Source organism: Solea senegalensis, linkage group LG15 (genome assembly GCF_019176455.1).
Source record: "Solea senegalensis isolate Sse05_10M linkage group LG15, IFAPA_SoseM_1, whole genome shotgun sequence".
NCBI lineage: Eukaryota > Metazoa > Chordata > Actinopteri > Pleuronectiformes > Soleidae > Solea > Solea senegalensis.
The window spans coordinates 17,939,989-17,953,722 of record NC_058035.1 but is presented as its reverse complement, the minus strand read 5'-3'; the positions used below and the strand labels follow the sequence as shown (position 1 = coordinate 17,953,722).

General features: G+C 40.0%; 1 protein-coding gene across 2 annotated transcripts in view; it reads left to right on the top strand.

Annotated features, from left to right (window-relative positions):
* cdh11 (cadherin 11, type 2, OB-cadherin (osteoblast)) overlaps positions 1–11,850 on the top strand; it is a 70,989-nt gene extending 59,139 nt beyond the window's left edge. For both annotated transcript variants that reach the window (XM_044045031.1, XM_044045030.1), the window contains 8 exons: positions 1,659–1,772; positions 1,995–2,134; positions 4,236–4,372; positions 6,395–6,516; positions 6,666–6,783; positions 7,842–8,093; positions 8,875–9,026; positions 9,338–11,850. In XM_044045031.1, coding sequence (XP_043900966.1) covers positions 1,659–1,772; positions 1,995–2,134; positions 4,236–4,372; positions 6,395–6,516; positions 6,666–6,783; positions 7,842–8,093; positions 8,875–9,026; positions 9,338–9,703 — 1,401 coding nt within the window. In that variant the 3' untranslated portion in view covers positions 9,704–11,850. The remainder of the gene's footprint in view (positions 1–1,658; positions 1,773–1,994; positions 2,135–4,235; positions 4,373–6,394; positions 6,517–6,665; positions 6,784–7,841; positions 8,094–8,874; positions 9,027–9,337) is intronic.
* Positions 11,851–13,734: the final 1,884 nt, after the last annotated feature.

The following is a 13,734-nucleotide window of genomic DNA, read 5'->3' as shown; positions in this document are numbered from 1 at the left end:
AGTGGAACAATCTATTGAGGGAGGGAACGTCACTCTGGCTTGATGTCATTTGACTGAAAACAGCTCTGAATCTGATTAAAGAGCTACTGCAGGCTGTTCTCAGAGGCATTACACACAGATGATGGATACTGGTATCCAGTGAGAGGAAACAATGATATGAAATTCTGGCCCCGGCACTGGCCTTTACTCTTTCACAGTTGAAAATATTAGGTTCAGAGACTTTCATTAATAATAAGCAGGGTTGCCCACCTTCAATGAAAGATAAGACCTTATCTTGCAAATGCCCGCCACACAGCAGCTGCCGTCTTTAATATTTGGTGTTATTTGACATTATATAATATTTCACATACTTGGTTAGTCTCTGTGACCATCTTAATCACTGGTAAGTCCTGGTACAAAAAAAAAAAAATGTGTCAACCTCATAAATCTGTAATAGCTTCACTGCTTTTATAACACTTCACACATGAGCCGTCCCTCTTCCCACTGGGATTTCATTAAGTGATGGTAGCCTCGAGATGATAAGATTAAGCTTGCTTCTGGGATTATGCCAGTTCAACACCCCTACACCAACGACAAATACAGTGATGGGGGAAAGTGGTCATTATCTGGGTGAATAATACACAGGAATTATACCCAATAGAGTGTTATTTACTGTGATTATTGCTGTGGCAGAGTGGCTGATTAAAGCAAGTGGCAACCAGGTGCTGCCAACAACAAGTCTTTATAATCATACCAGAGACCTCTTGGGTTTTATAGTGGTTATACAATTAAGGCCAGTACCTTTGTTGGCTTAAAGGTTTTGCCTTCAGTTGTCTGCACACACAATTTTAGATTACAAATCAGGAGAAAGAGGAGGAATTAAAATGTGTATGCCAACAAGCAAACCATTTACCTGAGGGTCATCGGTTTGTACAGTAGTTGCTGTGCCGCTTTTTTTATGATATGCAGGAAGCATGTGACTTTTTCAGTTATGGCAACAAACAGTGCACTCCAAAGGAAACACTCAAGTCAGATCTATAAGGCCATTAGCAGTCAGTGGGTTTTCTCCTAATACAGTAGAGAGAAAGCCAATAGCTCAGCTCACAATATGAATTCATTGAATCTTGTGGTTTGACACGAAAACAAAAAAAAAAATAAAAAGAAAGAAAGACAGTTAACAGATTGCATTTGTTCTTATGATGTGAGATGACACCAAGTTGTGACCCAAAGCTCTGCTCCCTTTTATCATGTTGTGTCCCAAACTCCCAAACCTAATACTGGCTCATAAAAAACAGATTGGTAATGAACAGCCCGACAGAAACAAACAATGCATTTTGGTCCCAACTCGTATCAAGCAATTCTCAAATTAAAGTCAGTATTTGGGTTACTGTCAGTTTGAAATAATAACAGTAATAGTTGGACTGCTGAATACAGCTGATAATAGCCATGCTTTCATCCATGTAGCCACAGCTCCCCCTATCAGAAGACGGGGATACAGCACTGGTCACCCTCTGCATTGCAAAGGCAAAGTGTCTGCAATAAAACATGCATTTTCTTCAGCAATAAAAAAAACAGCCTCCCATTCGGTTTCTTGACAGCTTATATTTAACTAAATGGATGGATTTTGGTTTTGGATTAGTGCTGACTATTAAGTGACGTGTATTCTCTCTCTCTCTCAGCCAGTGGACTTTGAAACTAAAAGGTCATATACATTGAAGGTGGAGGGATCCAACCCTCATATTGACCCTCAGTTCCTTGCTTGGGGGCCCTATAAGGATGAAGCCACAATAAAGGTACATCATTTTAATCTATAAATTAATTTATAATATAAATATATATATATATATATATATATATATATAATATTTATAATTATAATTTTCATTACTCCTGTATGGTTGTAATAGTATGTATATTTACACATTTATGAAGGCATAAACTGCTTGTATGTCTCTGTGTGTAACGGATATAGTGTTTTGACACTTTTCCATGTTCGTGTATGTGTTTCCGTGTAGATATCAGTGGAGGATGCAGACGAGCCTCCTGTGTTTGTTGCTCCCAGTTACATGTTTGAGGTGGAAGAGAACGCGCCTGAAGGCACCCTGGTGGGACGAGTCCACGCCAAAGATACCGATGTTGCCAACAACCCTGTCAGGTAACACAGACACACATCTGCTAAGTCAGCCTTGTTGCCCAGGGTGAATTTGGATTTTCACACTGTGTAAACAATTGTGGAACACTGCCAAAACAACTATTAAATACTATTCCCTCGGCAACAGGGAACAAACAATATGACTCAAAGAAGCTTGACTTTACACTCATATTTTTTTAGGCAGAAGTAAGGATTACACATGAAGGAGTTTTCAAAAGACTGGGGATGAAAAATAGGATTATAAAGTCACAGCCAGTCACATTTTATTACAAACAACTACCAAAAACAAACAAAACATACAATCACTGGGACTGGACTCCAGACTAGATTTTTTTTTACATTTAATAATTAATTTCCATATTGCATCATTCCGACTTATAACCCGCTGTTTTACAATACAGGCTATTACTGTGATGCAACTCGGGTTCAAATTTTGTTTGATGTAATACACAATAGCAAAATGATGTATGTATTAGGAAAAAACAAGTAGTAATCAGTGAACAGTAATCAATTCTAAAAGTAAGGGATACTGTATCAATATAAACAGTGCTGTACTGTCGTTTGAAGCTATGGATTGGTTTGATGAGGCTATGCTGTTCCTTCCTCACAGCTGATCACAACTACTGCAGGTGTTAAACTTTCCTGCTTTTGCTCCCAGAATATGGTCGGGAAGCAGAGGGGAGGTTGTTTCTCCGGGTCTGTAGATGTGGTTACTTTGGGCCAATGTTGTTCCTTTTGACTGACAGATGAACACACAGACACTCAGCTCGAATAGGACGAGTCTGGGCATTTATTTCTTCCCAATGGCAGGGAACATTACACATTAGTGCTTTACTTTATATCTAACATTAACTGTGCCTGGTCCCCAGCTTCTCATGCTTCACACTCACAGCTACACAGCTGCCTCTCTCTTACTTGACCACTCACAGTGTGCACCCACATACACATATACACACACACACAACTTGGCCCTTATAGGAGCTGCAGTACTCTTACAAACCAGGAGTTGCAATAGCAGATTGTGTCTCTAATGACCCTCATCCACACCTTGACTCCGGTGAAATTAAAGGCATCTTGGTGCAGTTCAGTTTGGTACAGTACAGTATGGTTTGGAACGGTTGTGTTTCGACTTAGAACGGTACCTTTACTTGGTAGGCAGGTTGTCGGCTCTGCCAAATGGCTGCATGAGCGAGATACGATGTCGGACTGGTGTGACGACAACAAATGAAACACCGCAACGCAGAAGACAACAACACAACAGACAACAATGGATGATATCCAGTAGTTTTTTCTTTGCCTGCTCTGTTTGTGGCGATTTGGCTCAACAAAACGTCAACCTTTTTATGAGAATAGACTGAGGGCATTGAAGAAACACCGGTTGCAAGGGAGGCGCTTTTCTGTTGCCCAATTAGCTGACTGCCGTGGGTGGAGCAGGTCTAGCTCCTCCCAGAGCGTACCATTTTACTCTGGTAAACTCTACAAAAAAGGAACAGTTGTTTTGGTATATGGAATCGCAAAAAATGGAATGAATGGAATCGCAAAAAATACACACCATTCCATGCCGAACCGAACCATACAGTACTGCTCGGTGAAAACCTGGCTTAACAACCTGAAACCGGGTCAAGGGCTGAAGGATCTGCAGTGTTCAACGAGACAACTGTCTAGAGGCTAAATACTGGAACATTTTACCACCAGTCAGTCAGAACTGAAGAAACCATTTGAAATGCCAGAAAGGTCAAACATCTTCAACCTAATTAAATCAAGTCCAGCGAAACTCCTGAAGATACAATGACTTGGATCAATCAGAACCTTCACAGACAGAACACAAAACATATTCTAATAGTTCTTGAAGAATTTATTCCATCTATCTTGAGGGTTTGCAAAGTTAATAAATTGCAGTGTTAGGCTCCCTCTGTTTTCTGTGCCTACATTAGAGAACTGTATTGCATCAAATCAATTGAATCACACAAAATTGTTCCATAATAAAAAGCTCCCGAAGCATATCGGAGCCCACCTATCAATATACATATCAATTTGTCCTCTGAGGGAGAGATGCATAATATATTATTGTAACATATATTGTGTATGTCATTTGTCTGTATAGATACATGATCCCGCGATACACAGATGTTGAGCAGTTCTTCAGCATAAACTCAGAGGATGGAATGATTATCACGACGAGACCGCTGGACAGAGAAGCACAAGCCTGGCATAATATATCTGTGTCAGCCACAGAGATAGGTATGTGTATACACACAGACACACAACCTCATCTAGAGAGAGTTTCAGAGGCGTGGGTTGGAATGAGTCCCACACTCATTTCCGAATGTTTTGTTTCTTTCAAATAAAGCTCATCATTGTACAAGCTTGGGCTCATACCAAACGCACTTTAATGTAAAGTGACAGTGGCTACGAGGTTGTCAGCATGAATTGACCGATAGTTCAACCCTTTCAGTGTTTTGTATTATATTAATAATATACAGAAAGCAGTGGTTAAATTCATACAAAGATGAACAAACCAAGTGAAAAAAACATCCACATACTGACATCCATTTTTTTTTTTTATTTATTATTCTTCTTGGTACTGAACACGAATATGCTTAGTTGGCTATTAACGGTGCATGTTGGTAAATTATCGCCAGATCTGGGAAAACTGTTTTAAACTGCTTTTTGTTGTTAGTGCAGTTTGGTGAAGCCTTGAAGCAGTGAAGGAGACATGAGAAACTACAGTTGAGGCACCAGTGAAACTTTACACTGCCCATCACCACCACAAACACTCCTGCTAACTATACAGACTGCGAAGGGATAAAAGAGGGGAATGTCAGTTGACCCACAGGCCCTCCGGAGCTTTTTCTCCCCAGTTTCAGCCCCACACAAACATCCAACCAATGAGCCACAGTGGCCCCACCCTGGTATTCTGTGGTTGGGGCTCAAACTACTAGAGCGCCGCGTGGTTTCCCTGTGGTGTGCTAGACGCCAGACAGCCAGATGGAAACAGGCCTGCTGCCCACAAAGTAAGGACCATTGCAGGCTACGCTAACCGCTGACAAGCCCTGGGAAGCTAAATAAATGTCTTGTAATGACAGGGTAGTGGAAAAGTCATATTGACTAGAATTACAAGTATGTAAGACAGTGGAGTGTAGGTTTTTCTTTTTTAGGCCAATGGATAGATTGGAAAAAAAACACACACTGTCCTCTCCCAATCTTTTGGTTGGTTAGCAACAGCAGAATTAAAGGGATAGTTCAGGGGGTTTAAAGTGTGGTTGTATGAGGTACTGACACTGTCAGCACTGATTACACCAAGTGAGGCACTGAGCACATTGCAGCAGCCAAGAACCAGCTCGAGACACAGATGCTCACTCACTGACAAAATGGCTGCTGGCAGGGACGAGAGGAATGTCACATTTTAGCCACCTAAATAAAGGCGTTCCTAACTGTAAACTGAAGTTTGATTTGTGAATTGCTTACCCCCTGTACCAAAGTACATAGCTAAACACAGGAGTTGTTGATCCACTGCTACATCCATCATTAAGTTCAAATGTATATGTTTGTAACTTTGGTGTTTGAAATCCTTTATTCAGAATTAGCAAAGTGACACAAGCTTTCCAAAAAAAAAGCAGCTGTAGACCAAAAGTAAAAAGCAGATTTTTTTCAATGTACTTTAAACTCACTGACAAATTCAAGGCAAACAATGTGTCAGGACCGCATACAACGTATGTAACATACGCTATGGTGGCCTTATAATAAATACACAACAACTCCAGGGGGGACATAACAAGAGGAGACAATAAAGACCACTAGTTTATGTAGCAACACATGGACAAACAATGATTTAATATCAGTGAAAATGTTATGATGGGTAACATTTCAGTCACTATGTCATATTTACATCCAGCAGGCATTAATGTGAGGGTGTAATGTGCAATAACAAGTGGCTGGCTGATTGTTGGAGAATATTCAGTTCAGAAGCACCAAGACAATCACAAATACATTGCTGCCATTGACTGCTATAGACGTCAATTCGGCCACTGCGTTGAAAATGGCTGGCAGCCAATGAGTTAAAGCAGTGTTTCTCAACCCTGGTCCTCAGGGAACACTGCCCTGCATGTTTTACATGTTGCCCTGTTCCACCACACCTGATTCAGATGGAAACACTGCATTAAAGAACCAATGACATACTTTCTAAAATAACTGACACTTCATGGGACGCACAATGCTGCCACTTTCGTCTTACACGTCTTTTTTGTGTGTGTTTATGTAAAGGGGGCCACCACCAAGACACCAAAGTGCGCGTTAACATCAAAGTGAAAGACGTGAATGACAATTCCCCAGAGTTTGCCACAAACAACGAAGTCCTTATGTGTGAAACGGTCGTGCCAGGCAAGGTACGTCCCTGTATGCATGTTTGTGTGTGAGTGGAATAAGCATGTCTTAATGAAATTAGGGAACCTAAATGTACCCACAACCAGTGATTTTGTTTGCATGTGTCCTTTCTCATCTTGTGTTCTTCTGTGTGTGGATGTGTGTTGATTAGATCATTGAAACAGTAAGCGCCGTGGACAAAGATGAGATGGCTCACAGACAACACTTCACATTCACCCTGGCTCCAGAAGTTGCCCACAACAACAACTTCTCTCTCAAAGACAATCGAGGTAAAATAACCTCTTATACCCCTTCACTTCTTTCTTACTTTCCGTTTCCAGTCTTTTGGAACAGCTAGTCATCGTGACGTCTGTGGTCTCTCACTCTCTACTCCTTCCTATTCACTCTGATTAGATCAAAGCATAACCAGATGGAGGTTTAAGTTCCAAGTAGAAAGCAGCAGGTGCTCTGAATCGCTCTCTCTCTCTCTCACACACACACTCACACACACACACTCAGGCACACATCCTGTGGGCTGCATTAATTGCAGTGAACTCCCTGTCTGTCTGTACATATATCTTAGGGGGGTAACTGATTGAATTGGCTTTTGTGAGAACAGAGCGCGAGAGACTAAAAGAAATGAAATAAGAAAAGAAGTGTGTGAGCGAGAGAGAGCACAAGAGCAGGCAGAAAAGAGACGAGGAGAAGAGCAGAAAACAAAAATGGAAATGGAATCTATTGGGCCGAGTTGTATATGATAAACATGGTGAATAGTGTAGGATTTAAAGGGCTTTGTAAGGCACTGAAACAAAATCGGGGAATGTATCTATAATCCCTGTGTCTCTGTGACATCGTGCAGACAGACAGACAGGGAGACATACATGCAGCCTCTCTATCTGTTCAAATAGTCTCCGATTTCTGAAATACATGCACACACACACACACACACATACTTGCACACACGCATACTCACAGCTGTCAGGGAGTTTCAGTGTTGGCATGAGTAACAGGGAGGGATGGGTTCTACCTTCACTCTGTGTCTTTTCCTTTTCACTATGTGTTTTAGTGCATGTGATGATGTTTTTTGTTTGTTTTTGGTTTTTTTTGGAATGAGATGAAATTTAGAATTGGACAATGACATAGTTGCTGAAGGCAAGCACATGAGTCCAGGTGCAGAACACAGAACACCGTTTGGTGGTTGACAGTTTAGTAGTTGTGAAATTGAGCAGTGCTTACCTACTTGATTCAATATTCCGCTGTTCTTTTGAAATTGTAAGTTTTGAGTACCTTTCCATCACTCTACCTGCTCACCTTTCTGTTTACAAACCACATTTATCTGTCTCCACAGACAGCACAGCCAGTATTTATGTGCTCCGTAAAGGATTTAGCCGTCTGACCCAGGATGTTTACTACATTCCCATTGAGATAAACGACAATGGCTTCCCTGCTCTGAGCAGCACCAACACCTTGACCATCAGAGTGTGCTCCTGTGACAGCAAAGACACCATCCTTTCCTGTAATGTGGAGCCCTATGTCCTACCTGCTGGTCTCAGCACTGGGGCACTGATAGCTATACTGGCCTGTATAGTCATCCTGTTGGGTAAGGAATTTTTATATTAAAAATGATGTTTTGTGCTGCAAAAAGGAAATCAGAATTGGTTCCCTGTTGAAGATCACCTCGTAGTGTATTTACCGAGGGAGTTTTCCAACAAGTTTACCCAATAAAAACAAACTTGCATCATATTGACTCAGGAAAAATCATATTGACAAGGATGAAAAAGTCAAGTCACGCTGTCCGGTTTTATGTCCTCATTTGAGCTGCACTGCATAATTGGAGCTCATTTTGATTTGTACAAGTCTTTGCTGTCACATTCTTCCGAGTAGTTACTGTAATACTATCAGTCAGCGTGGGCACAATGTATGAGGAATAGCAATGACTTGGGTGTTTGTTTTCTTTGGATTGTATGTGTAAAACCTGCTTTAGAAAACAGTAATTGTCTCTCAAGCAAATTATCCCCTCAGCTTCAGTTTTGTTAGATAATCCACTTTGCAGTCATCTGTCTTCCTTTATTCCGTGCTCTGTAATGCACTTGTTCATTGTGTGCAACGTAACGCTGCATTTTTTTTCCCTGTACCACACAACAGAAAACCTTTTAGAGACTGAAATGTTAATAACTACCCACAATTAAAAGAGCATGTGTGTGGCACAATGCAATGATTAGATTAATTAAACTGTCCAAGGTCTAATTACACTATCGCCCACAGTGCATACTAATTATCTAAGGCTTACTTTTCTACTTCTTTCACAAAGAATGTGCGAGGATTATTATGTAATCACTGAATGCGCAACGATTTTCACATACTCCGTTTCTCTTTGGCAGCGATTGTTGTGTTGTTCGTTGCACTGAGGCGTCAGAAGAAGGAGCCATTGATCGTGTTTGAGGAGGAGGACATCAGGGAGAATATCATCACTTATGATGATGAGGGAGGTGGTGAGGAGGACACTGAGGCTTTCGACATTGCTACTCTGCAGGTATGAAGAGGATGTTGATGCCTATATGAGTGTGTGAGAATGTGTATGTATGTATATATGTATATAAATATACATATATACTACACATATATATATTAGATGTGTTGACTACCAAAAGCTCATATACAACCAAACTATGTTTATATTGAGGCTTGTTTGGTTTCATATTTCTTTTTCTTTTTTTTTTAAATATGATGGATCAACTTCACCAGCAAATAAAAACTACATTTCTTCTGCTGTCACACTTCTTTCTTCCTTCGTGCATGATTGATGAATTTTAAAGCAAGGTGCCGTCTTTCTTACTGTTTCAGAATCCAGATGGTGCTAATGGTTTCTTGCCAAGGAAGGACATCAAACCAGAGCTTCAATTTCCCATCAGGCCCGGCCTTGGCCGTCCTGCAGCCAACAGTGTCGATGTTGATGACTTCATCAAAACTCGAATTGCAGAGGCGGACAGCGACCCAACTGCACCTCCCTATGACTCCATTCAGATCTACGGCTATGAAGGCAGAGGATCATTGGCTGGTTCATTGAGTTCCCTCGAGTCTGTAACAACAGAGTCTGACTTGGATTATGACTATCTACAGAGTTGGGGGCCGAGGTTTAAGAAGCTGGCAGATTTGTACGGGACCAAAGACTGCTCCTTTAATGATGGCGATGACGGAGATGACTCTTAACAGTGGTCTTACTGAGTGGACGCCCCCGATTTCTGATTTACTGATTCCATGTGGATTTGTTAACTGAGGCTTAACATTTCCCCGATCCCAATTCTTACCAACTACCAACTGACCAGTTCATGCCAATTTGTCAATGGATTGTAACAGCTCTTCCTTTGCCTGGCACCTCACTGGTCCTTGAAGACTATTTGTTGATGAACAAATCATAAACACTTGGACTTAAACCACTCCCAGTTTTTCCCCAAACTTCTCCCTACCCTCTATATCTCGTTCCTTCTCTCAATTTCTACAGACTTGAGCATTGTAGGGCTGGGAGACGTGTTTTGTCACCATTTGTCTGTTTGTAAGTAAATTGCTGGGAGGAAAAAAAAAATGTTGCTGTATGATCAAAATGACTTGCTTATAGCAAAACGTTAAGTTTATTTGACTTCCAATGTACCTTTGTGGGCTGGATTCACCTCTTTCCTCAGTTGCCCCTGAGAGAGACGTTATTCCCATAACAGGTTCTCGCGTGGCCTTAGCAGGTCACATAGTAGCTCTCTTTTTGATGTATGTAAAAGACAAACAAGAGCGTGTTATAAGTAAATCAACAGGAAATTTAGTCTAGGATCCAGCAAATGATTGACTAAATGAAAAGTCATTGATGGGAAATGTGTGTTAGTAGGCTCAAGCAGTCAAAACATTTTTTCTTTTCTTCAAATTTGTTGTGTGTGCAAATTATAGCAGTAACTGATTCAATTGGCATGAAAGACTCTGGGTTGTTGATACTTTGAAGATGCTCACAGCATCTTCACAGTATGGTGGCCTTATAATAAATAAACAACAACTCCGGGGGGAAACATAATAGGAGGAGACAATAAAGACCACTAGTTTCTGTAGCGACACACAGACAAACAATGACTACTCAACTACAATTTTTATTCCCAAAAAGAGACAAACATGGTATGATTTTAACACTGTAGATGATGATTTGTTTTCATTCTTTACTGCAGTGAAGACATGACGCCCGCTCCCCATACATGCCCTTATGTTCCCATTCCTCCCATTAACGATCACTTCCCATACCAAGTCCACCAATGAATGATCACATACTCATTCGGAGTCCACCAACGTTCAATCACAATGAGTAAAAACCTGTGAGCTCTAAAAATCGCCTTAAACTTAATGGACACTCTTGCAGCGCAGTGCATTTCTGTTTTTCGTTCCTCTTTTTGTATCTTGAAAAGTATATTCAGAAAGCAAACTATTCTCCATGTTAGATATGTACAGAGCAATGTGCAGACATGTGATAAATCATTTTTAGGATCCAACTTGCGCCTCATGCAGTCTTAAAATAGAATGTACTGTTTCTGCCTGCATGCTAAAATGTAGTCTGGGAAAATGTGCATTGTGTTTATTTTCCCAGCACCAGCTATGTTGGCTGCGACATCTGTTGTATCAACACGTGTTGCTTTTTCAACATAAAATGTGTGCGTCGGAAATTAATACAAGTGTGTTTTCTGAGCCACATACGAAGGGGGTCGAAACCAGAACATCCTTTTTTACGCATGCAGGTACTTGTTCAATCTCTTTTTTTTAATGTTATTATATTATTATGGTTATTATTGTTTTTTATATTATTATTATTATTATTATTATCATTATTATGAGAACATTTTTTTCTTTCTTTGGCTGCAGCTACACAGGAACAAATTCATGTTTGACTTTTTGCAGGTTAGATTTAAAGTTGTCTCAACAGTCTTTGAAATCTACTGTCAAAAGTTAAATCTCAGCTTTGGTTGATGCTTGTGTGAATACAACCCTTTTCTTAGTTTTCCATTTTTTTTCCATTATGTTGCATTTTGTCATTCTTTATCCCTGTTCAAGAGGAAAACTAGCAATCTGTGTTTGTTGCAGCAAGAGAACGCCTCGTTTTTATTCTCTGTCAAGTTTTATGGTACCAATTTGTACAATTTTAAAAGTTCTTATTTTAGTATACATGCAGAATATTCCAATATTACAACAAAAACATGTTAAGATGATAAGATAAAAAAAATGTTACAACATCACACTTATATTTTCTGAACATTGTACTGTTGCTTTACTATGTGCTTCAATCTCCGAAGCGAAAAAAAAACTTTGAAATAAATGCTCTTTTTATAAAATGAGAAGTGTGTGTTGGAGTACACTTTGTGTGAGCTCTGGACATTATGGGAACAATTAGCTGCAAGATTACATGGGATTTGTACACATTACAGTGTTATCGTTATATTAAATGTGAAAATGTTTGCCCAATAACCTGTTGATGACTAAGGATCAATCATATACAATCCTTTCATGATTTTCCAATTGAATGATTTTACTATAATTCTTTTTTTATTACTGTATTTAATTGATGTTTTGTCCAACGTGTTCCTTTCAGTTAAAGCATGTCCTCCACAGTACTGGAATTAAACTGCAACTGGCTGAAATTACAAATAGATAGAATTGAGTTAGATATTCAGCAAATATCAAACTTTTTAAACTAAGTTTATAATGATGATGAGTACACGTTCAGTTCCATCCACAGGAAGTTGCATGAGTGAATTATTGTTTGATTTTTGATTTTTTTTTAAAAATGAATTATTTCAGACTCCACATTGTCTGTGATGTTGCCGTCAGTACAAATACTTTTCATTGTTGCAGTCAGTTCAATTCCACTTGAGGCATTTCTTTGTTTGGAAAGAAACAGAGCTTTGCAAATAACAGACTTCAGCTGTTCTTCCAACATGAAAGAAAAACAAGGGGCAAGAAAAGCAAGGACAGGGAAATAATATAAGCAGGTAAGTAAATAATGAAAATGTATGACTTGGAAGAAAGGGGAGTCTAAATAACAGAAATGGATGAGATCAACAGGAAAAGAAAAAGGGGGGGGAGGGGGAATGCATGAACTTTTGTACCTCCTACTACCAAGGTCCCACTGGGGAAGAGGGAGGTGGAGGGAGGAGAGGTGATCATCTGCACCTGTGTGAACTCTTTTGCTGTGTCCCAGTGGGACAAAGAGAAGAGACACTGGAGAATTAGAAAAAGGGAAATAAAAATGAATCACTGTTTCTGCCAGGCGCACACACACAGATGACAGAGAAGGAAGCTGGCATGTTGAGGTGGAGCAGAGGTGTTCCAAAGGTGTATGGGGGTCCCAAACATTAGGGGGTCCAACATCAAATCAAACTTTCCTTTTCTTTATGACTAACTCAATCATAGGTGCACTGCTTACATAATAATGCACTTAAATGACAAAAATCTTGGAATGAAGTCCATGGCATGAGGACTTTAGTCGTTTCCTGTAGCTGATCATACAATATTAGGAGGTTTACACAAAAATGTTGTTGCTGAGGACTGACTGAGAAGTGAGACAAGTAGCAATAGTTGTTGGTGTGTGTGCATTTTGTGCATGTCTATGATTGAGTCCTATCCTTATTAACCATTTAATCCATAAATACCTTTAAATCCATGAGGCCCCTTGGAGCCTGGCCCGTCTCTGCTCCACAAAATCTCATCAGTGGGAGAGAAGCATCAAAAGAGAACAATGTTACCAGAAAACATTTTTACAATCAGTTTTGTGTGCGTGTGTGTGTGTGTATCATGTCATGTGACAGTGTTTGTATTTTTAGGTAGCAATTTGGTTTAAAATGCAGCACACATGCTGTTTTCTATGCATCATGGAAAACACTGCAGTTTTATTGTTGCATGGTAATTCTACTCTGGGTGTGAGTTTTTGTTGCCATTGCTTGTAATTTGTATCCTTGGCTTTATTTTGTGAAGACTAGTTTAAGACTGTGATTGTTTTTTTTGTTGTTTTTTTTTCCCATGGTGTGTTGTATAATATGTTTATAGTGGAAGTAGTGCAGTGACCCATAACCTCTCTCTCTCTCTCTCTGTTTAAGAACACCTTTTTTGACCTTTCCTTTTTTGACAGATCCTGGCTGGCCCTGGCCTTCAGGTCCTGGACCTGCACCGCTTGATTATTCTCTGCCATAGGCTTAGACTACTGAGGGACAAATGGATCAACA